The sequence below is a fragment of the Macaca nemestrina genome, chromosome 15, assembly GCF_043159975.1.
Source record: "Macaca nemestrina isolate mMacNem1 chromosome 15, mMacNem.hap1, whole genome shotgun sequence".
Taxonomy (NCBI): Eukaryota; Metazoa; Chordata; class Mammalia; order Primates; family Cercopithecidae; genus Macaca; species Macaca nemestrina.
The window spans coordinates 117,887,367-117,915,113 of NC_092139.1; the positions used below are offsets into that span (position 1 = coordinate 117,887,367).

Genomic DNA, 27,747 nt, shown 5'->3' on the forward strand with positions numbered 1-27,747 from the left:
GCTACAATATATTAAATAGGGGAAGCAAAGTATGGATGTTTATATGACCTTAGTGTTGGGTTTTTTTCTTTTTCTTTTTTTTTTTTTTTTTTTTGAGACAGAGTCTTGCAGTGTCACCCAGGCTGGAGTGCAGTGGTGTAATCTTGGCTCACTGCAACCTCTGCCTCCCAGATTCAAGCGATTCTCCTGCCTCAGTCTCCAGAGTAGCTGGGACTACAGGCATGTGCCACCACACCCGGCTAATTTTTGTATTTTTAGTAGAGACAGAGTTTCACCATATTGGTCAGGCTGGTCTTGAACTCCTAACCTTATGATCCACCCTCCTCGGCCCCCAAAGTGCCAGGATTATAGGTGTGAGCCACCACGCCTGGCTTTAGAGTTTTATTTTTAAATTATATGGTTTTTGTGTACACTTAGGTACATTTATGTGATTGTGTATGCATGGAAAATGTCTGGAAGGATACACACACCGCAAATTGTTAACATTTCCAAACTTCATGAATGTTGCAAAGATATTTTATAAAAACTTCTAGGCCAGGCGCAGTGGCTCACTCCTCTAATCCCAGCACTTTGGGAGGCTGAGGCAGGCGGATCATGAGGTCAGGAGTTCAAGACCAGCCTGGCCAACATGGTGAAACCCCATCTCTACTAAAAATCCAAAAAATTAGCCGGGCGTGCTGGTGTACACCTATAATCCCAGCTACTTGGGAGGCTGAGGCAGGAGAATCACTTGAACCCAGGAGGCAGAGGTTGTAGTGAGCCAAGATTGAGCCACTGCACTCCAGCCTGGGCAACAAGAGCAAAACTCCATCTCAAAAAGAAAAAAAAGCTTTCATAGTCCAGTCACTCCATAATTAGTAATATAGTGCCTCTTTTTGTGAATACAATAGAAGTGGTTTTATTTATCTTCGTGTTTCTAATAACGAGAAGGTCATCTATGCCATGGTGGAGCTTACAACTTACTCTGTGCTATTCAAATTTGGTTTTATGAGCATGTTTTCGATGTATAACATGAATTTTTAAATTATATCTAATACTCAAAAATGCTTACCATTTTATACTTCCTCCCCCAAAATGCAAAAATGATAGGTTTAGAATGCCTACATAATCATGGAAAATACGACAAATGAAGCAGCAAGAGGTTATCCTTGAAAGTTATTTGTGGCGTATTTTATAGTTGATCTCTTTTTTGTTCTGCAAATAGAAAGGAGTCTTCCTTGGACAGTGCTTTTCTTCTCCGTCATCACCTCATTACTAGTTCGTTATACTGCCTGATTCTCAGGGACAGTCTGTGATGCGGATGGCCTGTGAGGTCGGGGAGGTGCTACTATTTAGGTGGGCACATTCCTAATTGACTGTAGATTTTAAAATGCAAAACATTATCTTCTTATGGATTAACTAGATTGAAAATAAACTCAAGAATTTTTTTTTTTTGGAGACGGAGTCTTGCTCTGTCTCCCAGGCTGGAGTGCAGTCAAGATGGTCTCGATCTCCTGACCTCGTGATCCGCTCGTCTCGGCCTCCCAAAGTGCTGGGATTACAGGCTTGAGCCACCGCGCCCGGCCTCAAGAATATTTCATATGTCAACCAAGATAGAATTTCAGGGACCAGATTTATCTTTCTTCCTGAAACAATAAAAAAATCAGACAAACCATATGGAACAACAATTTCAGACATTAACATCAGCTGTCATAGGACAGGGATTCCTGAGAGAGGAAACAAATGAGGTGACCCCATGGTTTTCCCAACTCACAGCCTTCCGAGAGTGTCTTGGCCAGAGAGCACCAAGAGGGAGCCCAGGTGGAGCCTGGTGACCTATCTGAGTGCAGAGACAGCATTTGGAAGGGTGGGGAGGGCAAGCGGGATAAGGCTGACAGAGTAGAATGCTGGGGAGAGGGCAGGGCACAGAGAGCATCTGGGGACCTACAGAGGTTCCTCCTTGAGTTTCCAGCTGAGCATTGATGAATGCGTGATGTGAGTAAAATACCCAGGTGTGGAAAAGAACCAGCTAGAAAGAACAGCAAGAAAAATCCTTAAAGTTGACACAGTGCCAAAAATAGCTGTGCCCACAGCCAGAGGAGAAAAACCTCATAATTCACATGTAGAGTCCTTGGGAGGGTGTTGTCTCAGGAGTGTAGAAAGTCTAGCCCTTGACTGAAGGCTGCTCCGGCCCAGACTGACAAAGTATGATGGCCTCAAAGGGAGCAAGCTGTTCCCAAATAATTGGATTGCATCCCAGAACAAAGTTTAAGAATATTTATAGGAATATAAAATTATCCAGCACCCAACAAGGTATAAAATGAACACTGTCTGACATCTGATTAAAAAATGAAAAAGTGAAAAACATAACCCAAAAGGAGGAAATTTAGTCAGTTGGAACCAACCCCCCAAAATAACATGGTAGAATCAGCAGACAAGGACATTAAAACAGTTATAAATAAGTTCCATGTGTTCCAGAAAGTAGAAGACATGAGCATGTTAATTGGAGACATGAAAGATATATAAAAGACAATTTTATCTTCTAGGAATGAAAACTTCAGTGCCTAAAATGAAAAATATATTGGACAGAATTATCAGCAGACTAGACAATGCAGAAGGAAAAAAGTGAACTTAAAGACAGAGCAGTAGAAACTATCTAAAATGGAACAGAGGTGGAGGCTGCAGTGAGCTGAAATCGTGCCACTGCACTCCAGTGTGGGCAATAGAATACAGCAATACTCCATCCCAGAAAAAAAATTAGCTGAGTGCGGTGGCAGGCACCTGTAGACCCAGCTACTCAGGAGGCTGAGGCAGGAGAATCGCTTGAACCCAGGAGGTGGAGATCGCAGTGAGCCGAGATCATGCCACTGCACTCCAGCCTGGGTGACAGAGCGAGACTCTGTCTCAAAAATTATATATATATATATATATACACACACACACATATATACAGATATATATTTATATGACACATGTATATGAGACCAAGAGGGTTCATCCCAGGAATGGCTTAACATTCCAAAAATCAATGTGTAATATACCATATTAAGAAGCTGAAAAGGAAAAACCATCTGACAAAATCCAGCATCCATTCCTGATCAAAATTCAGCAAACTAGAAATAAAAAGGAAATTTCCGTTACCTACAAAAACCTACCTAGTGATAACTAAATGCTCTTTGCTTGTGAGATCAGGATCAGAGCATGTTTACTCAGCATTTCTGCCCAGCATTGTGCAATGAAGCAGAAAGAAAAGGCATCCACATCCTGTAGAAAGTCTGATGGAGGCTGGGTATAGTGACTCATGCTGGTAATCCCAGCACTTTGGGAGGCTGAGATGGGAAAATCACTGAGAACAGCCTGGGCAACATGCAAGACCCTGTCTCTGTTTTTAAAAAGTTTAAAAATTAGCTGGGCATGGTGGCACACACCTATAGTCCCAGCTACTCAGGAGGCTGAGGCAGGAGGATCCCTTGAGCCTGGGAGGTCGAGGCTGCAGTGAGCTGTGATTGTACCGCTACACTGCAGCCCTGATAAAGTGAAACCCTGTCTCAAAAAAAAAGAAAAGAAAAAACCTGATGGGATCTAAAATGAAGCTGTTAGAACTAATAAGTGATTTTGCAATATACAAGATCAGTGTAGAAAAATAAGTTGTATATATATTTCCAGTAAACACTCAGAAATTGTTTTTTGGTTTTTTGTTTGTTTGTTTTGAGACAGAGTCTCGCTCTGTTGCCCAGGCTGGAGTGCAGTGGCAGATCTCGGCTCACTGCAGCCTCCACCTCCCAGATTCAAGCAGTTCTCCTGCCTTGGCCTCCTGAGTAGCTGGGATTATAGGTGCGTGCCACTGCACCCTGCTAATTTTTGTATTTTTAGTAGAGACGAGGTTTCACCATGTTGGCCAGGCTGGTCTCGAACCCCTGACCTCATGATCCGCCCGCCTCAGCCTCCCAAAGTGCTGGGATTACAGGCGTGAGCCACCATACCTGGCCTGAATTTTTTTTTTTTAAGTAGCACCTAAATGTTTTAAACATTATTGTATCTCTGGGGTCCGAAGACTCCATATTATCAAGTTGCCTGTTTTACCTAAAATGATCTGTAAATGCAGGACACATGCAAAAACATGAACCTGCATCCGTACCTCACAGCATAGACAAAAACTAACTTACTCTGTGGTTCGTAGCCGTAAATGTAAAGCCTGAAACTATACATCTAGAAAACAGCGTAGAAGAACATCTGCACGTCCTTTGTGCAAGGATTTTTTTTATGTGACACTAAGAGCATGACTTATAAAGAAATTGATATATTGGACTTCAGTGAAATTAAGTATTTTGCTGTTGAAAAGACACTGTTAGACAGGCACAATGGCATACACTTTTAGTCCCAGTGACCCAGGAGACTGAGGCTGGAGGATCTCTTGAGCCTAGGAGTTCAAGGCTAGCCTGGGCAACATAGAAAAACGCTGTCTCAAAAAAAAAAAAGAAAAGAAAAAGAAAAGACACTGGTAAAACAATGAAAAGTGACAGACTAGAGAAAATAATTTGCAAATCACATCTGATCAAGAACTTGTATTTGGCAAACAGTACTCTACAAACTGCGTAGGAACTCAGTTTTCAAAAATGGATCAAACACTTGAACACTTTACCAAAGAATACATACAGATGGTAATAAACACATGAAAGATGTTCAACATCATTAGTTGTTAGGGAAACACAAATTAAACCACGACGAGGTACCACTGAACACCTACTAGAATGGCCAGAAATTGAATTGGACCATCTGTGCATTGGTGAGCACGTGGGGCCGCTGGCACATACCCTGCTGTGGGAAGTGGGTGTGGCACACTACTGTGCAAAAGGTGTTCTTAAGAAGCTGGATGCACACCTGCCATACTACCCAGTCATTTCTCTCTAGGCGTGTGCCCCAGAGAGATGAAGACCTACGGCCATGCCAGGACCCATACACAAAGTTCACAGCAGCTGGATTTTTAATCACCAGAAACCCAGTGTCCATGACCAGGTGAATGGATAAGCAAGTCGCATTGCGTTCGTACAATGGAACATGACTCAGCAATACAGGGAGCAAGCTGTTGACATGCAACAGCACAGGTTTCTCTCCAGTGAGTCACACTGTGTGCACTCATGTGAAGTATGAAGTTCCAGAGCACGTGAGCAGCCAGTGTGACTGGAGGGGCTGCGGCACACGGCAGCTCTGGGGACTGACGGGTCTGTTTGTCGTCTCTATTGTGCTGATGGTTTTATGGGTATGTGCACATGTCAGACTTGTCAAGTCACACACTTCAAATATGTGCACCTTATTGTATGTCAGTCACACTCTGAAAAACACAATAGTTGTGGAAGGAGAATATTGGCATAAACTTCTAAACCATGGGTGTCCAATCTGTTGGCTTCCCTGGGCCACACTGGCAGAAGATTTGTCTTGGGCCACACATAAAATTCACTAACACTAATGATAGCTGATGAGCTGAAAAAAAAAATCACAAAAACACTCATAATGTTTTAAGAAGTTTACGAATATGTGTTGGGCTGCATTCAGAGCTGTCCTGGGCCGCATGCAGTCCATGGGTTGCTGGTCGGACAAGCCTGTTTTAGACTAAAACTTAGTAACGTGTGTGTAAATTTTTTAATGTGAGACCTTTTTTTTTTTTTTTTTTTTTTTTTTTTTTGAGACAGAGTCTTCCTCTGTCCTCCTAACTGCAGTGTGGTGTCACAGTCATGGCTCACTGCAACCTTGACCTCCTGGACTCAAGCAGTGCTTCCACCTGAGCCTCCTGAAGTGCTCCGATTATAGGTGTGAGCCACTACTGCTGACCCCAGAACTTTCGATTTCACAGATTCCAGAATCTGTCCTATGAAAGTAATGAAGTTATTTAACAAAGATAAATGTGCAAAGCTGTGGATTACAGATTGTAATGAAAAAAGTGGAAAATCCCACTAGTTTAGGACAAATGCCGTTTATGTTGGAACGTACAACCAATTCTTGTGTAGGATCCTTTTTTTTTTTTTTTTTGAGATGGTCTCGCTCTGCACTGGCGCAATCTCGGCTCACTGCAACCTCCACCTCCCAGATTCAAGCAAGTCTTCTGCCTCAGCCTCCCGAGTAGCTGGTGACACCACGGCCAGCTAATTTTTGTATTTTTAGTAGGGACAGTGTTTCACCATGTTGGCCAGGATGATCTCGATCTCTTGACCTCGTGATCTGCCCGCCTCAGCCTCCCGAAGTGCTGGGATTACAGGCGTGAGCCACTGCACCCAGCCTTCTTTTTTTTTTTTTTTTTTGAGTTGTGGGGTCTCCGTCACCCAGGCTGGAGTTGGTCGTGCAATCTCCACTCACTGCAGCCCCGCCTCCTGGGCTCAAGCGATCCTCCCACCTCAGCCTGCCAAGTAGCTGGGACCACAGGTGAGCACTACCATGCCTTGCTAATTTTTTTTTTTTTTTTGTATTTTTGCTAGAAACAGGGTTTCACCAAGTTGCCCAGGCTAGTCGTGAACTCCTGGGCTCAAGTGACCCCCTGCCTTGGCTTCCCACAGTGGTGGGATGACAGGCGTGAGCCCCGCGCCCGGCCTGGTGCAGGATCTTGCCTGACGTCAATAGGCAGCACTGGCACTTTGCACACTGTGCAGGCCTGTGAGACCCAGAGCCCTGGGCTGTACCCTTGACCGTCCCCTGCAGGTTCCCCCACTGTCCAGCCTGGAAAGCAGGTAGGATGTACCAAGGGAAGACAATAAAATAAAATGTAGTCCTGTGCTTTGGTTTCATCACAAATTTTACTTTATATTTATTTATAAAAGCAAGTTCAAAGAAAAAGCGTAAGCCTTTTTAGCAGCTTTTTATCTGATAATCTGTTTTTTCTTTATTTTTCAAAGGGTCTGACCTGTGATCCATCCAAAGAGCTGTTAAAAGTAGAACACTAGATGTTTATGTTTGCTCTTTCAACCAAGCCAGTGTAAACACCGAGCTGTTTTTTTAAAACCATTTTTCTGCCTGATAATTTCTAGACTAGGAAAACGATGACGGACCAAGCTGAACATGGAACAAAGGAGAGACGTGTTGGTGACAAGGACCTGCCGGCGCTGGCGCCCTTTACTGCAGAGATGAGTGATTGGGGTGTGTGCTTGTGAGGGGCAAGGAGAAGAGCAACTCTGAGACTCTTGTCTGGAAAACGGGGACTTTGAGGAGTGGGCTCTCATGCAGAAGGAAGAACAGTCAGGGAACGTGTGGCCTGTGGCAGGTGGCTGCCGTCTCCACCTTGACTGGAGACTCGGTGTTTTAGGTTAGATACTTTAAGAAGACTTTTAGATTCTGGGTGGTTTTTTCCAGGTATTCTTTGTAGATGTGGACATTTTCTAATCCAGGCTCTAATATTTGAGTGTGATCTCTAAAGCCGCAGAATCAGTTGATGCCCTGTCATTTTCCTCTCAGAAGCTGCATTCGTTATCCTGACCCTCTTTAAAGCACAGACAGGTTGAGTGCAGAGCTCACACCTGTCATCCTAACACTTTTGGGAAGCTGAAGTGGGCAGATCACATGAGCTCAGGAGTTCGAGACCAGCCTGGACAACATGGCGAAACCCTGTCTCTATACAAAAAAAAAAAATACAAAAATACAAAAATTAGCCAGGTGTGGTGGTGGGTGCCTGTGGTCCCAGCTACCTGGGAGACTGACGTGGAAAGATTGCTTGAGCTCAGGAGGTGGAGGTTACAGTGAGCTGAGATTGTGCCACTGTACTCCAACCTGGGTGACAGAGCCAGACCCTGTCTCAAAAAAAAAAAAAAAAAAAGCGCACACAGATTATTAAAGGAATGCCCCTGTGTGCGTCTTACCCATGGTCACACTGAAGAGCTGCTCCCTGTCTGTAGTCTGATTTAGCCTTTACACAGCCGTGCTGACGCCTGACCTAGGTGAGGATGTGTCCACAGCTGTTGAGAGCTGTTTGCATCTAACTGAAACTTTCCCCACTTTGAATACAGTAGATGAAATTCAGACCCCTAAAGCAAGAAAGATGGAGTTTTTCAATCCGGTGCTAAATGAAAATCAGAAGTTAGCAGTTAAAAGGATTCTGAGTGGTGACTGCCGTCCCCTCCCGTATATTCTCTTTGGACCTCCTGGGACTGGAAAGACAGTGACAATAATAGAGGCTGTTTTACAGGTAAGGACAGCGGCACCGCGGGTGCTGTGGCTCTGTGCTGCTGTTCACGTGTCGTCCGTGTCTTCAGGAAGTGTGGGTTTAGATTGTAGAATCGGACAGCTGGAAAGAGCTTGAGAAATACCAGTTATTTCATAATGTTAAGTCTGTTTATGTGGATATGTGGGGATTTAAAAGCTTATTTCATAGGTTTAGAAGGAAACTCATTTTTAGCCTAGTAAACTGTTTTATCTGAATCATGAAATTTTGCCGCAGAAGTGACTCTTGGAGTAGCTACAGCCACCGTTCTGCAGAAGTTTTAGTATCTTCATTTGTAATTGAAGTTGTTTGTGAAAATATTGTGTACAGATGCTTCTTGACTTTTGATGGAGTTACCACCTAATAAACCCATCGTAATGGGATTTGGGAAAAGCCTGTTTCAGGCTCATCAAGGCATGATCCGTTGTACGTTGAGGAGCAGACTGACTGGGGATGGCCTTCACACCATCATACAGTCAAAAAAGCGTTAAGTCAAACCATTGTAAGTTGAAGACCGTCTACATTTAGCGTCATTCAGGATTCAAATTAGCAAACAGGTATTGAGTGCACAATTGTACAACATGCCGGATGTGTGCAGATGAATCTGACTCCGTTTCTGCCCTGGAAGGTGGTTTAGAATCTTAGAGAGTGTGGAGAACCTTCCCACCTTACCCACGCCTTGGCAGCAGTATTACGAGGCAGAGTCGTGGCCCAGGTCTCAGTGTGTTGGGGGCTGGCATCTGAGCCCACGCAGCTGAGTTCCTGCACCAAATGTTCATGTTGAACTTAGGCTCCTGGTTTCCACCTTGCATGTGGATGTTGAGCCTTGGTCTCTTGTGTGTCTTTGATGAAGGTACACTTTGCCTTGCCGGACAGTCGGATTTTAGTCTGTGCGCCCTCCAACAGCGCCGCTGACCTCGTGTGTCTGCGGCTGCACGAGAGCAAGGTGCTACGGCCAGCCACCATGGTCCGGGTGAACGCCACCTGCAGGTTTGAGGAGGTGAGCCCTTGTGAGCAGTGGAAGGGCACCAGAACCCCTCCGTGGAACATAGGAAATGCCAAGTGAGCAGGGGAGGGCAGGGATAGGAGGGTGGGCAGAGAGGTGCCACAGAAAGCCGTGTTTGAGAAATGGCTCTGCAGTGGGACCTCCCTCACCGCTAAATAGTGGAGCTTGATTGCTGAATATTTCATCACATTCTCACTCTGTGTGAGTTACCAGACCTATTGTGGGCATTCGTAGCATTGTTAAATTATCACATTCCTCTTTTATTTAATCCCCAAATGTCTCATTACTTTATAAGTTTTGTTTTGTTGGTTTGGTTTTAAGTATCCCTTTAGGGAAATTTTAAGTTGCTGGTTTAACCAAACAAATAAAAGTATTGCTTTTATTTGTTTGTTTGTTTGTTTGAGACGGAGTTTTTGCTCTTGTTGCCCAGGCTGGAGTGCAATGGTGTGATCTCGGCTAACTGCAACCTCTGCCTCCTGGGTTCAAGCCATTCTCCTGTCTCAGCCTCCCAAGTACCTAGGATTACAGGTGTGGGCCACCACATCCAGCTAATTTTGTATTTTTGGTAGAGACAGGGTTTCACCATGTTGGTCAGGCTGGTCATGAACTCCTGACCTCAAGTGATCCACCCGCCTCTGCCTCCCAAAGTGCTGGGATTATAGGCTTCAGCCACTGTGCCCGGCCTGAAATACTGTGTTTAAAAAAGACATTGGGCCGGGCGCGGTGGCTCACGCCTGTAATCCCAGCACTTTGGGAGGCCGAGGCGGGCGGATCACAAGGTCAGGAGATTGAGACCACAGTGAAACCCCGTCTCTACTAAAAATACAAAAAATTAGCCGGGCGCGGTTGTGGGCGCCTGTAGTCCCAGCTACTCGGGAGGCTGAGGCAGGAGAATGGCGTGAACCCGGGAGGCGGAGCTTGCAGTGAGCCGAGATCGCGCCACTGCACTCCAGCCTGGGCTGGGCGACAGAGCGAGACTCCGTCTCCAAAAAAAAAAAAAAAAAAAAGACATTGAAGGCCGGGCACGGTGGCTCAAGCCTGTAATCCCAGCACTTTGGGAGGCCGAGGTGGGTGGATCACGAGGTCAGGAGATCGAGACCATCCTGGCTAACATGGTGAAACCCCGTCTCTACTAAAAATACAAAAAACTAGCCAGGCGTGGTGGCGGGCGCCTGTAGTCCCAGCTACTCGGAGGCTGAGGCAGGAGAATGGCGTGAACCCGGGAGGCGGAGCTTGCAGTGAGCCGAGATCGCGCCACTGCACCCCAGCCTGGGCGACACGGCGAGACTCCGTCTCAAAAAAAAAAAAAGACATTGAAAATAGCTGAGTGTGGTGGCACGCGCCTGTAATCCCAGCTACTGGGGAGGCTGAAGCAGGAGAATCGCTTGAACCCGGGAGGCGGAGGCTGCAGTGAGCCGAGATCGCACCCCTGGGCGACAGAGCAAGAGCAAGACTCCGTCTCTAAATATACAAACAAACAAACTGAATAGAAAATGTACAGAGTTGTTTTGGAATTATGTGTTATACGTGACACAGAATTATGTGTTATATGTGACTCTAGAGTTGATAAAACATGGACTGAATTGATAAGGAAGTATGAAGTATTCTGAGGAAAAAACCTTAAATCGTGACTTAGACGTAACTAAGAAGTGGCACCAGGGCACGGTTCCCTTTTGGAATTCTTTTTGCCCTGGTGATTCCGTCCAGTTTATAGAAGTGCTTAATAATTGGAGGAGTAAACTCTATGTCTCCTTGCCCCCAGATAGTTATTGATGCCGTCAAACCGTATTGCAGAGACGGAGAAGACATCTGGAAAGCCTCACGCTTCCGGATAATCATCACCACTTGCAGCAGCTCAGGGTTGTTTTACCAAATAGGAGTGAGGTGAGCCCTGGGCGTGGAGTGTGGCGCAGGACCTCCCAGAGCAGAGGTCGGTGTCCTCTCCTAGCTTCTGTCTGAGGGGCGGATGATCCAGAGACTCAGTGCTCAGGGAGGGAGGCAGGGCTGTGGGCGAGAAAGGCTTGAATGGAGCCGGGGAGGCCGAGACCCCAAGGACTCGAAGGAGCCAGCAGTGGGATGGGCAGGCGGATGGACTGGCCCTTGTAGAGGCCCCACAGTTGGAGAATGCTGAGGTCTCCCCAAAGGAGACTGGAACCAGAGACTCGTGAGCAGGAACGTCCTGCACGAGGTGGTGAAGGGGAGGCCTAGAGCCTGGGCCTGGTGGGCCATGGAGGGGCCTTTGGACTGACCACTGGTGAGCTGGGAAGCCAGTGAAGGGCTTCTGAGCAGGAGACTGAGTCGCTTGGAGTGGGCGTGGGGAGGCAGGCTGCCTAGGAAACGGCTGGGCTCTGTAAGGTCAGACCCTCGGGGGCCATTTGTGCCCCTGGTGCTGGGGGCTCTGCAGGGGAGGCAGGCAGAGGAGATGGAGTGCAGGGTGCCGGCTGTCATAGGACGGCCTCCCCTGGGGGCTGGGAGGAAGAGCTTCGAGCCCAGGGAGGCTGAGTGAGGACCAAGGCACTCTCAGACCCCCGTGCAGGGAGGTGGGGTCGGGGAGGCAGCAGGCAGCTCCCTCTCAGTGAGTAGAGCCAGACAGTGTCAGGGGCACAGGCTGAGGGTGAGAGAGGGAGAAGCTAGGGGCTCCGAGGGAAGCCCCACCCTCCCTGACGGCCTGGAGACAGGTCGCCCTGGACAGTGTCCAGCGTCACGGTGGTTGTGAGGGTGACCATAGGAGGTGGTCTGTCAGCTCCACACGGAGCAAAGGCACAGCCGGCCACGCCTGTCACAACGTGTCATGAATGGTTTCATCGGCGTGTTTTAGTCTCTCACACAACGTCCTTTCATCATGAGATTAGTAAAGCATGATTGATGAGACACTTTACAATTTTTTTGGTTGAAGTCTTCAAAATCCACGATGAATTTTACACTCAGAGCGTGTCAGGTTTCAGACTAGCCACTGTGCGGTGCCCGAGAGCCATGTATGGCTACTGGATTGGACAGCATAGACCTGAACAAGAGAGGGATTTTTTTTAATGTGTGTTGATGAGTCAAAGGTCAAGAGCCCGGCCTCACTGGGGTGCAGAGGGCTCTGTGGGGGCCGGGCGGGCACAGCATGGACCCTGCACCCTGGAGCTGATGTCCAGGTAGTGGGAGGAGGTGACCGGCTGGGGCAGGCCGCTCTCTCAGAGACGCTCTGTGCAGAAGCAGGGAGGGTGTTGCAGCCCAGCTGCAGAGGCCCCACAGGGTTAGCTGGCCACTGGGGGCGGCTGGAGCGGGGAGGGACACTTCAAAGGGTAAAGAAGTAGCAACGTCATCTAGCAAAAGTGACATTAAATAACTGCAATTAATACAGAATTCAAACCTAAATGCTTACATTCTAGGAAAGATACATAATGTTAATTTTTTTCAACAGCAGTGGGGACATGAGATGGGGAAATGGCAGTGTGCTGGTTGCTGCATCTTTCACTGGGAGAGTGCACGGTGTCACTTGTGAAATCCGTGTCTTGAGACCTGAAGTGAAAGGTGTCAGCTGGCCATGAGTGGATGCAGGACGTGCAGGACGTGTGGGGCCCAGCACTGCTGTGAGCAGTAGCCCACCCCGGCACAGCTCTGACCACAGGGTCTCACCCCACAGTGGGACACCTGAGGCTCAGAGGTGATGGATTTGCCTAGCATCTGGGGTTGGAGAGGGGAGATCCTGGACTCAGCAGTGAGAAGGGTGAACCTGGGCTTGGCAGTGAGAAGGGTGAACCTGGGCTTGGCAGTGAGAAGGGTGCGGGCCCACGGTGCCTCCTGTTGAGTGTTGGCATGGCTCCGGACACTCCCTGCCCCATACCTGCTTCCTCGGGCGTCAGGACCTGTTTCTGCCCTAACAGCATTTCCCCACTGAGGCCTCCTGACCACAGAGTAGAAGCTGCCGGGATGGGCGAGCCAGTGAACTCGGGGCGCCTGTTCCTCAGCTTGTGGCCCCAGGTGGGGCAGCCCCTCTGCACTCCAGAAACAGATCATGAGCCGAACGAGCTCCTGCTCTTCGCTCAGTCCCACAGCCTTCCCATGCAAGAGCTCTGCAACTTCTCCTGGAGGGGCTGAGCCACGGACTGGGCAGTAGCATCTGACGACTCCTTCCTGCAAAATCCCCACCCCCTCCGTCAGCAACGCTGTGGCCTCTCTGCCCCTGCACCTCCCTTGCCACACCTGGGCACATGGAGAAGGGAGAGCCGGACAGGCGCCCGCCAAAAGGGGCTGCTCTGTAACTGGGAACCTCACTGAGTTTGCAGCAGGGGCCAGAATTGTGGGGAGCCATTCTAGAGACCCCATTTTCTTAATAGTGCACAGATTGAGAAGTGGCTCCCAGGGCCTCAGCCTATTGGCATGGCAGGCCGGGCAGTGCCCAGCTGAGAATAGCTCACAAGGATGAGTCAAGAGGAAATGAGCGGATGGCAGGAGAGGCCACCATCTGTGGCTGCCTGCCCGGCCAGGCTTGTTCTCAGCACTTCACGGCGGCCAGCTCGGCTCTCACCCTAGCTGCCTCCTGAGGGACACGCGGGAGGTGGAGGCTCAGAGAGGGGAGATCAGGACTCAAACCTGGGCATTTTGATAATCACAGGAGTGAGATGCAGGTGGAGAGCAGGCCAGGAGCCTGCGGCGCTTCTCCTGTGAGCTGCCCCCAGGAAACGCTCATGTGTTGCCCCTCGCCCCCCCTCTTTCTTCCCTCCACATCTCTAGAAATACAGACACTGCGTGCAGAGCACCGGGTGCTGACGTGGCTTAGCCAGCATATCCTGATGCCTGTGGCCTGTCCTTCCTCCAGCCGGGTGACACCCAGACCCCAGCTCCTACACACCCCTGGGCAACCCCGCTTGGCCCCATGGGTGCTGAGCGTGGCTTTGCCAGTGTGTCAGAGGCATCGATTGCTAAAACAATTTGGCAGAAATTACCATTTAGAACATCTTTGCTCTAGAGTTGGACACTTCACTCACGTGTTTGTGGACGAGGCCGGGCAGGCAAGTGAGCCGGAATGCCTCATTCCTCTGGGGCTGATGTCAGACGTCAGTGGCCAGGTAAGTCCTGACTACTGTGTGTGCGGCTTCCTCCTCACCCGGTTCTCCTGTAGGGATGGGGGCTGCGGTCCTCCCGGGAACAGTCACAGCCGTATGGGGTCAGGTGGAAGTGCCAAGGACCCTGAGGTGCTGGGGGCCATGGGTCTCTATTGTACTTTATTCCTTTTGGACAAGAAGTGAATGTCTTGACTCACTCACTTCTAAAACAGAGGTTAGGAGCCATTCTAGGTATTGGGGATGCAGCAGTAAAGTCAGGAATGTGGTCCTTGCTGTGGGTGAGCCAGCCACACAGTGTCTGGAGGGGCGAACAGGGCCGGTGCTCCTGCATCTGACCTGCCTGTGCCTCTGGCTGCCCCGGCCTCCAGCTCTGTGCATCCTCTGTTGTCCGCTCCCACCTGTTTCCTCCCTGGGTGCTTCTGATGGTGGCGTGGGCGTCACCTTGAACTCCCCTGTTTCCCTCCCTGTGGCTCATCGAGGCAAGCTCATCCAGCGTCCAGCGCTGGACGTTTCAGGCTCCTCCTTGGCGCCCATCCTAGATGCCTGTCCCAGTCACCAGGCATGGGGTGGAGCATGAAGGTGGCGCTGAGGGAGGGAGCAGGGATTGGTCCAGGCGGAGCAGTGGCGTCGGGCGGCCTCACCAGGTCAAGGCAACCATGGGCAAGAGGCCAGGGGCAGGTGGGATGACGGCCAGGGCCGGCCACACAGAAGCTTCCAGAAGATAGATGGCATCCTTGGGGCTCTTACCACTTTGAGAGATTCGCAGGAGAGAAAGCCAGGCTGCAGAAGCCAGGCAGGTGGCAGGACTTCGGGGAGAAGCGGGGAGAGATGGCTCCAAGCCCTGTCGGCATCCCCTGGTCTCCCAGCCCCTCCCGTCATCCCCTGCAGCCAGAGCGAGTATGGGCTGGCCTTGCACGCGGCCCCACCCCCACCTGAGCCCGTGGGCGTGGCAACGGCCCCTCGGCCCCTCCCTGCGTGGGCTGAGACGGGCCTCCCTGCGTGGGCTGAGACCGGCCTCCCTGCGTGGGCTGAGACCGGCCTCCGTGTGCAGATTGTGCTGGCAGGAGACCCCATGCAGCTCGGCCCAGTCATTAAGTCCAGACTCGCCATGGCCTATGGTCTGAACGTGTCCTTGTTGGAACGGCTGATGTCTCGACCTGCGTACCAGAGGGACGAAAATGCTTTCGGTGCTTGTGGCGCACATAACCCCTTGTTGGTGAGTCACAGACTCCAGCGTGTTCCGGTCCCAGTTAAGCAGACACAGGCTCCGGGGCAGTTGAGCAGCTCGCCCCTCTGTCCACCCGAGTGATCTCTGTCCGTGGGCAGAGTGCAGGAGAGCACCTACCACAGCGCCTCCCCTGTCAGCAGAAACTGCAGCCTGGTGCTAATGGCTGAGACTCTGGGGTCAGATACAGTAAAATAAGTTAAAATCTGTGTTACTCTGTGAACATAAGAAAAGCAGGAAGTCGCTTTTGTGACTTAAAAAGCCTGCCCTGGGCCGGGCGCGGTGGCTCAAGCCTGTAATCCCAGCACTTTGGGAGGCCGAGGCGGGCGGATCACAAGGTCAGGAGATCGAGACCACAGTGAAACCCCGTCTCTACTAAAAATACAAAAAATTAGCCGGGCGCGGTGGCGGGCGCCTGTAGTCCCAGCTACTCAGGAGGCTGAGGCAGGAGAATGGCGGGAACCCGGGAGGCGGAGCTTGCAGTGAGCCGAGATCGCGCCACTGCACTCCAGCCTGGGCAACAGCGTGAGACTCCGTCTCAAAAAAAAAAAAAAAAAAAAAAAAAAAAAAAAAAAAGCCTGCCCTAGAGTGACTGCAGGCAGTGTCTCCTCAGTGGTCTCCGACCCCAAGGTCCCACTGAAGTGCAGGTTCTGGGCTCTCAGCCAACCTTGTACCAAATTCTGAGGGATGGGCTTTGGGATTTGCGTCTTTGGAGCCCCCAGCACACTGAGCTTGGGCCTCCAGGGCCCATCATTAAACAGTGAACCAAGTAGCCTCAGTTTTTTTTTTTTTGTTTTTTTTGTTTTTTTTTGAGACGGAGTCTCGCTCTGTCGCCCAGGCTGGAGTACAGTGGCCAGATCTCAGCTCACTGCAAGCTCCGCCTCCCGGGTTCACGCCATTCTCCTGCCTCAGCCTCCCGAGTAGCTGGGACTACAGGCGCCCACCACCTCGCCCGGCTATTTTTTTGTATTTTTTTAGTAGAGACGGGGTTTCACCGTGTTAGCCAGGATGGTCTCGATCTCCTGACCTCGTGATCCACCCGTCTCGGCCTCCCAAAGTGCTGGGATTACAGGCTTGAGCCACCGCGCCCGGCCTAGCCTCAGTTTTTAAGCCCCTGTAGCCCACAGAAGAACGGTCTCCATCTGATTCCCATTGCCAGTATTAACATCAATAGAAAATGACGGGCAGTTACTGTGGGCAGACTTTCAGGGAAAAGAACTGGACCCCATTCCTGGTTGTCAAGGATGTGGGGCAGGTGGGGGTCTTCAGGCCAAGGAAGGTCTCATGAGGGACCACTCGCAAGACAGGCACCGGCTGTGCCAGGGGCCATGAAACTGCCCCCAGGAGGATGGCCAGCTGCTGGGCCTAAAGGGTGCCTGAGAGCTCTGCTGCGCCTGAGAGGTTCGCCTCATTCTCCAGTGCCGCTGCACCCCTCCACGCGCTAGCTGCTTTGCTGGAGGTGTGGGTGCAGGTGACGTGGCTGCAGCAGGGGAGACCAGCATGCTGCTGTCACCACCGTCCCCACCACACAGCCTTCAGGGCAGGTGCATGTGGCACACAGCCACAGGTACAGACAGACCCTGCCACACAGGAGGTGAAGGCCTTGTCCTGTGCAGGGCCTGGGCAGTGTCCTGCACCCTCCAACCAGAGCGGCTGCCACAGTGACCCCAGGGGGCGGCATGCTTCCTTTCTTTTCCCCAGCAGCTGCCCGGCTCCAGCTAAGGCAGAGGTGCCATGACTCTAGATCGCATTTGGAGTTTGGAGTAGCACGTTGGAGGGTGGACACATTCTAGTTAGGCTTGACAGAGTCGGGAGGAGTCATGGGGCCAATAATGGCGCTCTCGTGCCAGTATCACCTGGCGAGTAACTGACAGCACCACAGGAACTCAGGTTTTTACCAACACGGGCTTTGTTACTCATCCCAAGGAGGGAGAGCCCTGGGCGTGTTCTCCCCAGCAGTGTCTTCCCAAGGGACGGTCAGTGACAGGAGGGCAGAGGGTGCAGCATTGCATGCAGAGGACGGCTCCCCATGGCACAGACGCAGCAAGTCCTCATGCCAACACGTGGGTCATGTGTGATGAGCAGTGTCGAGACTGAGCATTACTCTGACTGGTTGAACTCCTGTAGTCCCTGGAGACCTTCCCTGGCTGCCTACACCAGCACCAGGGGAAGAGTGCCTGCCCTGAGTGAGCTTCCCGGGCAAGTTGGAGGCAGACAGTAAATGTGTCCCATGTACTGGTGACATCACAGTCACCCTCGGCCGCATCAGTGAAGTCACAGCCAGGCCTGCCCAGGGCTGGCCATGCCCCCACAGTCACAGTGTCTATACTCTCCTGGCCCAGGGGCCCAGGAGCTCTTCCTTCCCTGTGGCCAGCGGAGGCAGGGCTGCATGGGCCAGCAAGACACTGTTTGCAGGATGAAGCTCTCAGCACACGAGAGAAGCGTCCATCTGCCCTCCTCCCCGCTGCCAGATTCCAGGTGGCAGGAACCCTTTGAGAGGCCCCTCAGCCCCACCCAGACCCAGGAGAGGAAAAGAGGGTGGCCGTCACACCCTTTTCTTCCTGATGTTCTCATTTTTCTATTCAGATGGACCCTTGGCTTCACCATCATCCAAGGGCTTGGTCTGGGGGCAGGTGACACACAGGGGCAGAGTCGGGCTTGGAAGTCAGGCGGGCCTCACGTTTGCCGTGCAGAGCCGCTTTTCCTTTGACAGAAACTGTGCCAGCTGCCACCTTCCCCTTGTGACCCATCACCCTCTCCTTGTAGGTCACAAAGCTGGTGAAGAACTACCGGTCCCACGAGGCCCTGCTGACCCTGCCCTCACGGCTGTTCTACCACAGGGAACTGGAGGTCTGTGCGGACCCTACAGTGGTGACCTCTTTGCTGGGCTGGGAGAAGCTGCCTAAGAAAGGCTTCCCTCTCCTCTTCCATGGTGTGCGGGTGAGTTGTGTCTTGAACCCGGAGGTGACCATGTCGGGTGAGGACAGTGTGGCAGGAGGTCCTTCCTCCCAGGTGAGGCTCTTGTCACCTGCTTGTGGCGGGGCAGATGCTCCGCTGGTCACTGGAGAGTGAAAAGCCATCAGGGGCTTGTGTCCTCCAAGATGGATGCCGACTTCTCCTGCCAGATGAGTTGTGCCTGGTACCAAGGGGACATCATGGGCACCACTCTCAGGTGGTCACAGCAGACAAGCACTGGGCTCCAAGAGAAGCAGAGCTACCCAGTGAGCTCTGGGGGGCCTGGGGAAGCTTGCAGGGCTGTGTGACGGGATACCCTGGGGCCGCAGGAAGCTCCCGGAGGCCGCTGCCACCTCCCTCCTGGTGCTTCCCTCGAGGGTTGGAGCTGTCAGGAGAGAGCCTGGCAGGGAAGGCAGCAGCCGCAAGCCCGAGCCCTGTGCCTGGGGCCTGAGGAGTGACGGGCCACCACCCCCTCTCTGAGGCCTCATGGAGGGACAGAGTTAGATGCTGAGTGGCCAAGCAAAATTACAAGCATTCACTAAAATGAGATAGTTTGTATTAGGACTTTAGTTAGAAGCAGAAATCAAGTTTTGCATTAACCCCCTCCCCCAGAGGAAGGGGCATTCACGGTGTCTGCAGTGAGGGCTGCACCCAGGCCACAGGGGGACCCTGGTGCAGGTGCCCCTTCCATGCCACGGGCCCCGGAGGACAGGGGTCCAGGCTACACCACTCGGCTGCCTCGGGGCCTCTGCATTCCATGCCCCACCCAGCCATGGCCCCCAGTTGCTCTTCGTAAGTTCCTGAGGGAGAAAATCTGTCTGTGACCTGTCCAAAGCAGTGGGGTGGGACGTGTGTGTGGTGGCTTCGGGGTGCTCACATCTGGAAGGGAGGGAGTCCTGAGGGGCTCTGCAGTGAGCCGGACACCTCAAGACATGGTGCTCTCTGAGGCAGGTCCCTCCCCAGCAGTGGTCTCCCGCCATCTGTCCTCCTAGCTCTGCCCATCCTCAGAAGCTTTCCTGGGTATCAGGAAAACACACTAGTGGCCAGGCACAGGGGCTCGCCTGTAACCCCAGCACTTCGGGAGGCTGAGCCAGGAGGATTGCTTGAGCCTAGGAGTTCAAGATTAGCCTGGGCAACATAGTGAAACTGCCATCTCTTTAAAAAAAAAAAAAAGAAAAATAATTTTTTTTTTAATTAGCTGCGCATGGTGGCATGTGCCTTTGGTCTCAGCTACTTGGGAGGCTGAGGCAGGAGGATCGCTTGAGCCCAGGAGATTAAGGCTGCAGTGAGCTATGATTGCACCACGGTACCCCAGCCCAGGGGACAGAGTGAGACCCTGACTCTTAAAAACTATATAACTGAATAAAAATAAATGCATGGAGGCTGTCACTCAGCAGCTCTGTGTCCTGACCTAGGATCTGTCACTGGGTAGGCCATGGTGGAGAAGAGGAGTGAAGCCTCTCGTTCTCATTGTGCTTCTCATCAAATTATCCTTGGGTTTCTAATCGTTCTTGTCTTACGAATTTTAACTGCTATGTTTCATGCATACAATTTATCATTGCTTTATCTTCCTCCTTATGTAATACTCTTCCATACCATCCTGTGTGTGAGTGTTAAATTTCACCTCGTAATATTTACATTGCCGTTTTTTTATTTTTACATGGTATGTCTTTGCCCTCTGTTTTCATTTTTTATTGTATTTCTTAGGAGCAGCTAGGTTTTTATATTTAATCCATTTTGGGAGTCAGTTTGCTTTTAGAGACATAAATCAGTCCAGTCTATAGTGATTTCACATTATTTCTTCTTTACCTTTCCTAGTTATTTATTTCCTGATTCTTTCTAGTTGATTGGTTGCTATTCATTGAACTGTTTCTCAGTTTAGAAGTTTCTGCTATAAGTTTCCATCCCATTAATCTTTTAAGTTTCTTCAGTCATTTATTATTTACAATAAATGAGTAAGTTACATGGTTTAACAACAACAACAAAATTAATTCTTACTGCTTTATCTGGTGGTCACTTTTTTGGGTTTTGTTTTGTGGGGGTTTTTTTGGTTTTGGTTTTTTTTTTGGTTTTGGTTTTTTTTTTTTTGGTTTTATTTTTGAGACAGAGTTTTGCTCTTTCACCCCAGCTGGAGTGCGGTGGTGCAATCTCTGTTCACTGCAGCCTCCACCTTCCATGTTCAAGCAATTCTCGTGCCTCAGCCTCCCAAGTAACTGGGACTACAGGTGCCTGCCACCACATCCAGCTAATTTTTGTATTTTTACTGCTTTATCTGGCAGTCACTTTTTGGGTTTTTTGTTTGTTCATTTAGTTTTGTTTTGAGACAGGGTTTCATTCTGTCGCCCTGGCTGGAGTGCAGTGGCGCAATCTTGGCTCACTGCAACCTCTGCCTCCCAGGTTCAACCAATTCTCATGCCTCAGACTCCCAAGTATCTGGGACTACAGGTGCCGGCCACCACATCCGGCTAATTTTTGTAATTTTAGTAGAGGGGGTTTCAGCATGTTGGCCTGGCTGGTCTCAAACTCCTGACCTCAAGTGATCTGCATGCCTTGGCCTCCCAAAGTGCTGGGATTACAGGTGTGAGCCACCGCACCCAGCCTGGTGGTCACTTTTTTAAATTGTAGGGCTGGACGTGGCTCACATCTATAACCTCTGCACTTTGGGAGGCCAAGGCAGGCAGATTGCTTGAGCCCAGGAGTTCAAGAACAGTCTGGACAACATAGCAAGACCCTGTCTCTACAAAAGATACAAAAACTATCCGGGCATGGTGGTGCACACTTGTAGTCTCAGCTACTCAGGAGGCTGAGGTTTCAGTGAACTGTGATCATGCCCTGGCACTTTAGTCTGAGCGACGGAGTGAAACCCTGTCTCATTCATTCATTCATAAATAAATTTACACATAATATAAAATTTGTCATGTTAAAAACTTTTTTTTTTTTTTGAGATAGTCATCTCACTCTGTCACCCAGGCTGGAGTATAGTGGCGTGATCTCAGCTGACTGCAACCTCTGCATCCCAGGTTCAAGCAATTCTCATGCCTCAGCCTCCCGAGCAGCTGGGACTACATGCGTGCCCCACCATGCCCAGCTAATTTTTGTGTTTTTAGTAGAGACGGAGTTTCACCATATTAACCAGGCTGGTCTCGAACTCTTGACCTCAAATGATCTGTCCACCTCGGCTTCCCAGAGTCCTGGGATTACAGGCGTGAGCCACCACCCCCAGCCTCCATTTTTAAGTGTAAAGTTTAATAGTGTTAAGTATATTCACATTGTTTTGCAGCCTGCAGAACTTTTTTTTTTTTTTTTTTTTTTTGAGACGGAGTCTCGCTCTGCTGCCCAGGCTGGAGTGCAGTGGCCGGATCTCAGCTCACTGCAAGCTCCGCCTCCCGGGTTCACGCCATTCTCCTGCCTCAGCCTCCCGAGTAGCTGGGACTACAGGCGCCCGCCACCGCGCCCGGCTAGTTTTTTGTATTTTTTAGCAGAGACGGGGTTTCACCATGTTAGCCAGGATGGTCTCGATCTCCTGACCTCGTGATCCGCCCGTCTCGGCCTCCCAAAGTGCTGGGATTACAGGTTTGAGCCACCGCTTCCGACCAGTCTGCAGAACTTTTATCTTGCAGTATTAAAATTCTATACCCGGCCGGGTGCGGTGGCTCATGCCTGTAATCCCAGCACTTTGAGAGGCCGAGGTGGGTGGATCACGAGGTCAGGAGATCGAGACCATCCTGGCTAACATGGTGAAACCCCATCTCTATTAAAAATACAAAAAAATAGCCGGGCGTGCTGGCAGGCGCCTGTAGTCCCAGCTACTCGGGAGGCTGAGGCAGGAGAATGGCGTGAACCCGGGAGGCAGAGCTTGCAGTGAGCCAAGATAGCACCACTGCACTCCAGCCTGGGCAACAGAGCGAAATTCCGTCTCAAAAAAAAAAAAAAATTCTGTACCCATGAAACAGTAACTTTCTTCCCTGCAGCCCCTAGCAGCCACCATTCTACTTTCTGACTGTATGAATTCAGCTGTTCTAGGTACTTCATATAAGTGGAATTAATCATGGAGTGTTTGTCCTGTGACTGGCTTATTGCACTGAGCATCCTGTCCTCGAGGTTCATCCACGTTGTAGTGTGTGTTAGAATTTCCTCCCTTTGGGGGGCTGAGTAACATTGTATTGTGTGTATACACCACACTTGGCTTATCAGTTCATCTATCAGTGGACACTTGGGCTGCAGATATTTGACTGTTGTGAGTAGTGCTGCTATAACAGGTGTACAAATATCTATTTGAGACCCTGCTTTCAGTCCTCATGGGTATTTACCTAGAAGTGGAATTGTTGGTAATTCTAGTCTTAATTTTTTGAGAAACCATCATCTTGCTTTCCACAGTAACTGCAGCATTCCACACCCCACCAACAGTGCCACAGGGTTCGTTTCCCCACGTCCTCACCACCACTTATTTTCTGGGTTGTTTTATAGTAGCCATCTTAGTGGGAGTGAGGTATAGCTCACTGTAGTTTTGATTTGCATTTCCTCAACGATTTGTGGCCTTGAGCAGCTTTTCATGCACCTGTTGGCCATTTGTATGTCTCCTTTGGAGAATTCAGGTCCTTCGCCCATATTTAATTGGGTCGCCTTTTGTCAGTGAGTTTAAGACTTCCTCATAGTTTTGGATATTAATTTCTTCTATACTATTTGCAAAGGTTTTCTCCCCCTCCGCAGATTATCTTTTCACGTTGTTGATTGCATCCTTTGATGCCCAGACATTTTCCATTTGGATGTAGTCCAGTGTATCCCTTTTAGTTATTGCCAGTGGCTTTGGTGTCGTATCCAAGAAATCATTGCCAAACCCAGTGTTGTGGGGTTTTTTCCCTGTTTTCCTTCAATAATTTTATGGATTTAGGTCTTAGGTTTAGATCTTCCATCTACTTTTGAGTTTACATTTCCAGGTGGTGTCAGGTGAGGGTCCGTCTTCATCCTTTTCGTGTGGCTCTCTAGTGTTTCCAGCAGCATTGGTTGAAAAACTGTCCTGGCACTCTTGTCAAAAGTCATCTGGCCATAGGCCGTATACGCAAGGGTTTATTTCTAGGTTCTCCATGCTACCCTGTTGATCTATATGTCTGTCTTTTATGTCAGTATATCTCATCAATGTTTTCTAAGGAAGAGTATTTTCAAGATGAACAGTAGCTATGTCAAAGGTCTAATATCAAAAAAAAAAAGAAGAAGAAGATGAGCCAGCCAGCCCTCCACTCTGGGGCTCAGACCCGAGTGGTGGACTCGTGTGACCATCCTCCTCTGCAGCGTTTCGCATGGCTGTGGGCCATGTCATCATCGTTTAACATGTGCCATCTGCCCTGCTCCCAGTAAGTTGTGTGTGAGAGCAGGGGTCCGTTCTGTCATATTCAGTGTGTCTTCCCAGCACCAGCCTCAGCTCCGGGGTTGCAGCCTCTTCTGGCGAATATTCATGGAGTGAAGGAGGTTTCCCTCTTCATCAACCCAGGGCAGCGAGGCACGGGAGGGAAAAAGCCCATCGTGGTTCAACCCGGCCGAGGCTGTCCAGGTCCTGCGCTACTGCTGCCTCCTGGCCCAGAGTATCTCCAGTCAGGTGTCTGCCAGCGACATCGGCGTCATCACGCCCTACCGGAAGCAGGTACGCCCTGCCCAGGCACGCCTGGCTCTGTGAGGTCCCTGCAGCCCCACAGAGGCAGAAACAAGCTCCTTTGAGCAGCAGCAGGTTTTTAAAGGAGCAGAACCGCACTTGAATGTCATTCAGCACGAGAGGTCAGCCGGCTGCCATCCACGCGCCAGTTCCAGGCTTTTCTATGGCCAGAGCCTAGAACAGTTTTTACATTTCTAAATGGTTACATTTATATGTCCCTTGATATTTGGCCCTTTGGGAAAACATTTGCCAGCCCCCAGCTCTAACCCAGTATTTCTCAAAGGGGTGACTTTGGTTATATTTGAATGTTATATTTGAATGGGACACTTCTCATTTCCTGTGACTGCGGTGTGATTATAGGGGAGTTAGTGGCCCCGGAGGCCCAGGGACTGGTCCCAGGAAGCATCTCCACACGTTCACAGTGGCCCTGGAGCTCTGGTGGGGACGCGGGTGGCTCCCATGCCGAACACTTTCATGAAGTATGTGTCCCTGTGGCGTTCACACCACCAAGCAGAGCTTGGAAAGAACCCCCAAAATGCAGAAGAAAAGGTGGGTCCCCTAGGCCGTCACAGTAACAGATCAGCTGTACCACAGGCGTGCCCACCGCAGGGCCCTTCACAGGTGTTATGTTTCCTTTTGTCTGACCTTGGGGCCTCAAGAGGTGAGTGCTTAGCTCTCCCAGAGGTACAGAGTAATGAAGGCTTGTGGAGACAAGTAAGTTGCCAGACATCACACAGCCAGTGTCCTGGTGTCAACCTCAGCTTGTAGGTGCCGTCCTGCTGAGACACACACCTCAGCTCTAAGCAGCAGACACGCATCTCATTTCTCCTGAAGGACTTCCTCCATCCTTGATGTGTGCTTGTGGGGAGGGAGGATTTTCCACATGAAACTTGGCTTTCCTAATAAGCATTATCCCCCGTCCCCAGTTTAACTAAAACTGGAATTTGTCTTCTAATCAATTCAGATTGGAAGAAAACAATAAAGAATTAAAAAACAATATTGCACATTGGCCAATATTTGGTTCACGCTGTGATGTGTAAAGAAATGGATATGTACAGGCTGGGCGCGGTGGCTCACGCCTGTAATCCCAACACTTAGGGAGGCTGAGGTAGGTGGATCACAAGGTCAGGAGTTCAAGACCAGCCAGGCCAACATGGTGAAACCCTGTCTCTATTAAAAAATACAAAAAATTAGCCGGGTGTGGTGGCAGGCGCCCGTAATCCCAGCTACTCAGGAGGCTGAGGCAGGAGAATTGCTTGAACCAAGGAGGTGGAGGTTGCAGTGAACCGAGATCACGCCACTGCACTCCAGCCTGGGTGACAATAAGACTCCATCTCAAAAAAAAAAAGAAGGCCGGGCGTGGTGGCTCAAGCCTGTAATCCCAGCACTTTGGGAGGCCGAGACGGGCGGATCATGAGGTCAGGAGATCGAGACCATCCTGGCTAACATGGTAAAACCCTGTCTCTACTAAAAAAATACAAAAAACTAGCCGGGCAAGGTGGTGGGCGCCTGTAGTCCCAGCTACTCGGGAGGCTGAGGCAGGAGAATGGTGTGAATCCGGGAGGCGGAGCTTGCAGTGAGCTGAGATCCGGCCACTGCACTCCAGCCTGGGCGATAGAGCGAGACTCCGTCTCAAAAAAAAAAAAAAGAAAAAGAAAAATGGATTCGTACAGTGTTATCTTTAGTCTTTCTTTTAATCTGTTCTCAAGGTGGAGAAAATCAGAATTCTTTTGCGTAATGTTGATCTGATGGATATAAAGGTTGGATCAGTAGAGGAGTTTCAAGGACAAGAGTATCTGGTCATCATCATTTCTACCGTAGGTATCCCTGTTCTCCGTGGGGTTGGCCAGTCAGGCGCTTGCTGCCTTGGGGGTTTTGGGGGCTTCAGATCTAAAGGGGCAGAGGCCGATTCCCAGCACAGAGAAGCAGCTGTAGGCAGAGACTCCCTAGGCCCAGGAGCCATCGTGAGCCGTGGCTGTGGGAAGGTCTTTGAAAACAATACTCAAAAGACTAAGACAGGAAAGTAAAGAGAAGGGACCCAGGAAGACATGGTGAATGCCTTGGAGAAGGAGGGACACGAAGTTGGAAGAACAGGCAGCTGAGGAGCAGAGAGTAGGAGGGCAGGTACCAACAGGAGAGCCCCTAAGACCCCGCCATCCAGACAGCCACAAGCATGAGGGCTCCCTGTCTGCAGACGGAGTCCGATGAGTCCCACCCCTTTCTGCTGCCCCTCCTCCTCCTCCTCCTCCCTTCCTCCTCCCCTCCTCCTCCCCTCCTCCTCTCCCTCCTCCTCCTCCTCCTCCTCCCTCCTCCTCCCCTCCTCCCTTCCTCCCCCTCCTCCTCCCCTCCTCCTCCCTCCTCCTCCCCTCCTCCTCCCCCTCCTCCCCCTCCTCCTCCTCCCCCTCCTCCCTTCCTCCCCCCTCCTCCCCTCCTCCTCCTCCTCCTCCCCCCTCCTCCTCCCCTCCTCCTCCCCCTCCTCCCCTCCTCCTCCTCTCCTCCTCCCCCTCCTCCTCCTCTCCTCCTCCCCTCCTCCTCCCCTCCTCCTCTCCTCCTCCCCCTCCTCCTCTCCTCCTCCTCCTCTCCTCCTCCTCCTTCTCTCCTCCTCTCCTCCTCCTCCTCCTCTCCTCCTCCTCCCCCTCCTCCTCCTCCTCCTCTCCTCCTCCTCTCCTCCTCTCCTCCTCCTCTCCTCCTCCTCCTCCTCCTCTCCTCCTCCTCTCCTCCTCTCCTCCTCCTCCTCCTCCTCTCCTCCTCCTCTCCTCCTCTCCTCCTCCTCCTCTCCTTCTCCTCCTCCTCCTCCTCTCCTCCTCCTCTCCTCCTCCCCTCCTCCTCCCTCTCCTCCTCCCCTCCTCCTCCCCCTCCTCCTCCCCTCCTCCTCCCCTCCTCCTCTCCTCCTCCCCTCCTCCTCCCCTCCTCCTCCTCCCTCCTCCCCTCCTCCCCTCTTCATCCCCTCTTCCTCCCCCTCTCCTCCCCTCCTCCCTCCTCCTCCCCTCCTCCCCTCCTCCTCCCTCCTCCTCCCCCTCCTCCTGTTTCTTTTTGAACCAAAAAGGAGGTCGTTCTGCTTTTTAACATTCTAAATGTTTTCATATGTCAAGAGTTTCTCTTCATGCCCCCCAAAAATTTAAAACGCCATTTTTTTTTTTATTCATCTCTGTGTGCTTTTAGGTACGGTCAAATGAAGATAGATTTGAAGATGACCGATATTTTTTGGGTTTCTTGTCCAACTCAAAAAGATTTAATGTTGCAATCACCAGACCCAAAGCTTTGCTGATAGTGCTGGGAAACCCCCATGTTCTCGTTCGAGTGAGTTTTCAGGCACTGGTGGGCTGTGATCACTTAAGGAGGGAGGGTCCGGGCCAGGCGTGGTGGCTCCACACCTGTAATCCCAGCACTTTGGGAGGCCAAGGCGGGTGGATCACGAAGTCAGGATATCAAGACCATCCTGGCTAACACGGTGAAACCCCTTCTCTACTGAAAAATAGAAAAAAACTAGCCGGGCGAGGTGGCGGGCACCTGTAGTCCCAGCTACTTGGGAGCTGAGGTAGGAGAATGGCGTGAACCCAGGAGGCAGAGCTTGCAGTGAGCCGAGATTGCACCACTGCACTCCAACTTGGGCGACAGAGCGAGACTCCGTCTCAAAAAAAAAAGAAAAGGAGGGAGGGTCCAGGTCACTGGGGATGAGACGCACGTGGCACCAGGAGA

The 27,747-nt window shown here is 50.7% G+C and overlaps 1 protein-coding gene across 3 annotated transcripts in view; it reads left to right on the forward strand.

The window, feature by feature from the left end:
- LOC105489765 (Mov10 like RNA helicase 1) overlaps positions 1-27,349 on the forward strand; it is a 70,453-nt gene extending 43,104 nt beyond the window's left edge. The window contains exons 16-25 of one of the 3 annotated variants that reach the window (XR_011614255.1): positions 6,996-7,104; positions 7,968-8,146; positions 9,015-9,161; positions 10,930-11,051; positions 14,125-14,224; positions 15,273-15,437; positions 18,213-18,386; positions 23,796-24,039; positions 25,758-25,865; positions 27,211-27,349. Coding sequence is in view for 2 of the 3 variants with exons in the window: in XM_071080785.1 (XP_070936886.1) it covers positions 6,996-7,104; positions 7,968-8,146; positions 9,015-9,161; positions 10,930-11,051; positions 14,125-14,224; positions 18,213-18,386; positions 23,890-24,072 (1,014 nt within the window). In the remaining variant the exon portion in view is untranslated. Of the gene's footprint in view, positions 1-6,995; positions 7,105-7,967; positions 8,147-9,014; positions 9,224-10,929; positions 11,052-14,124; positions 14,225-15,272; positions 15,438-18,212; positions 18,387-23,795; positions 24,419-25,757; positions 25,866-27,210 lie in introns of those variants that run through there. The other 2 variants (XM_071080785.1, XM_071080786.1) reach the window with 2 other exon arrangements.
- The last annotated feature ends 398 nt before the right edge of the window (positions 27,350-27,747 follow it).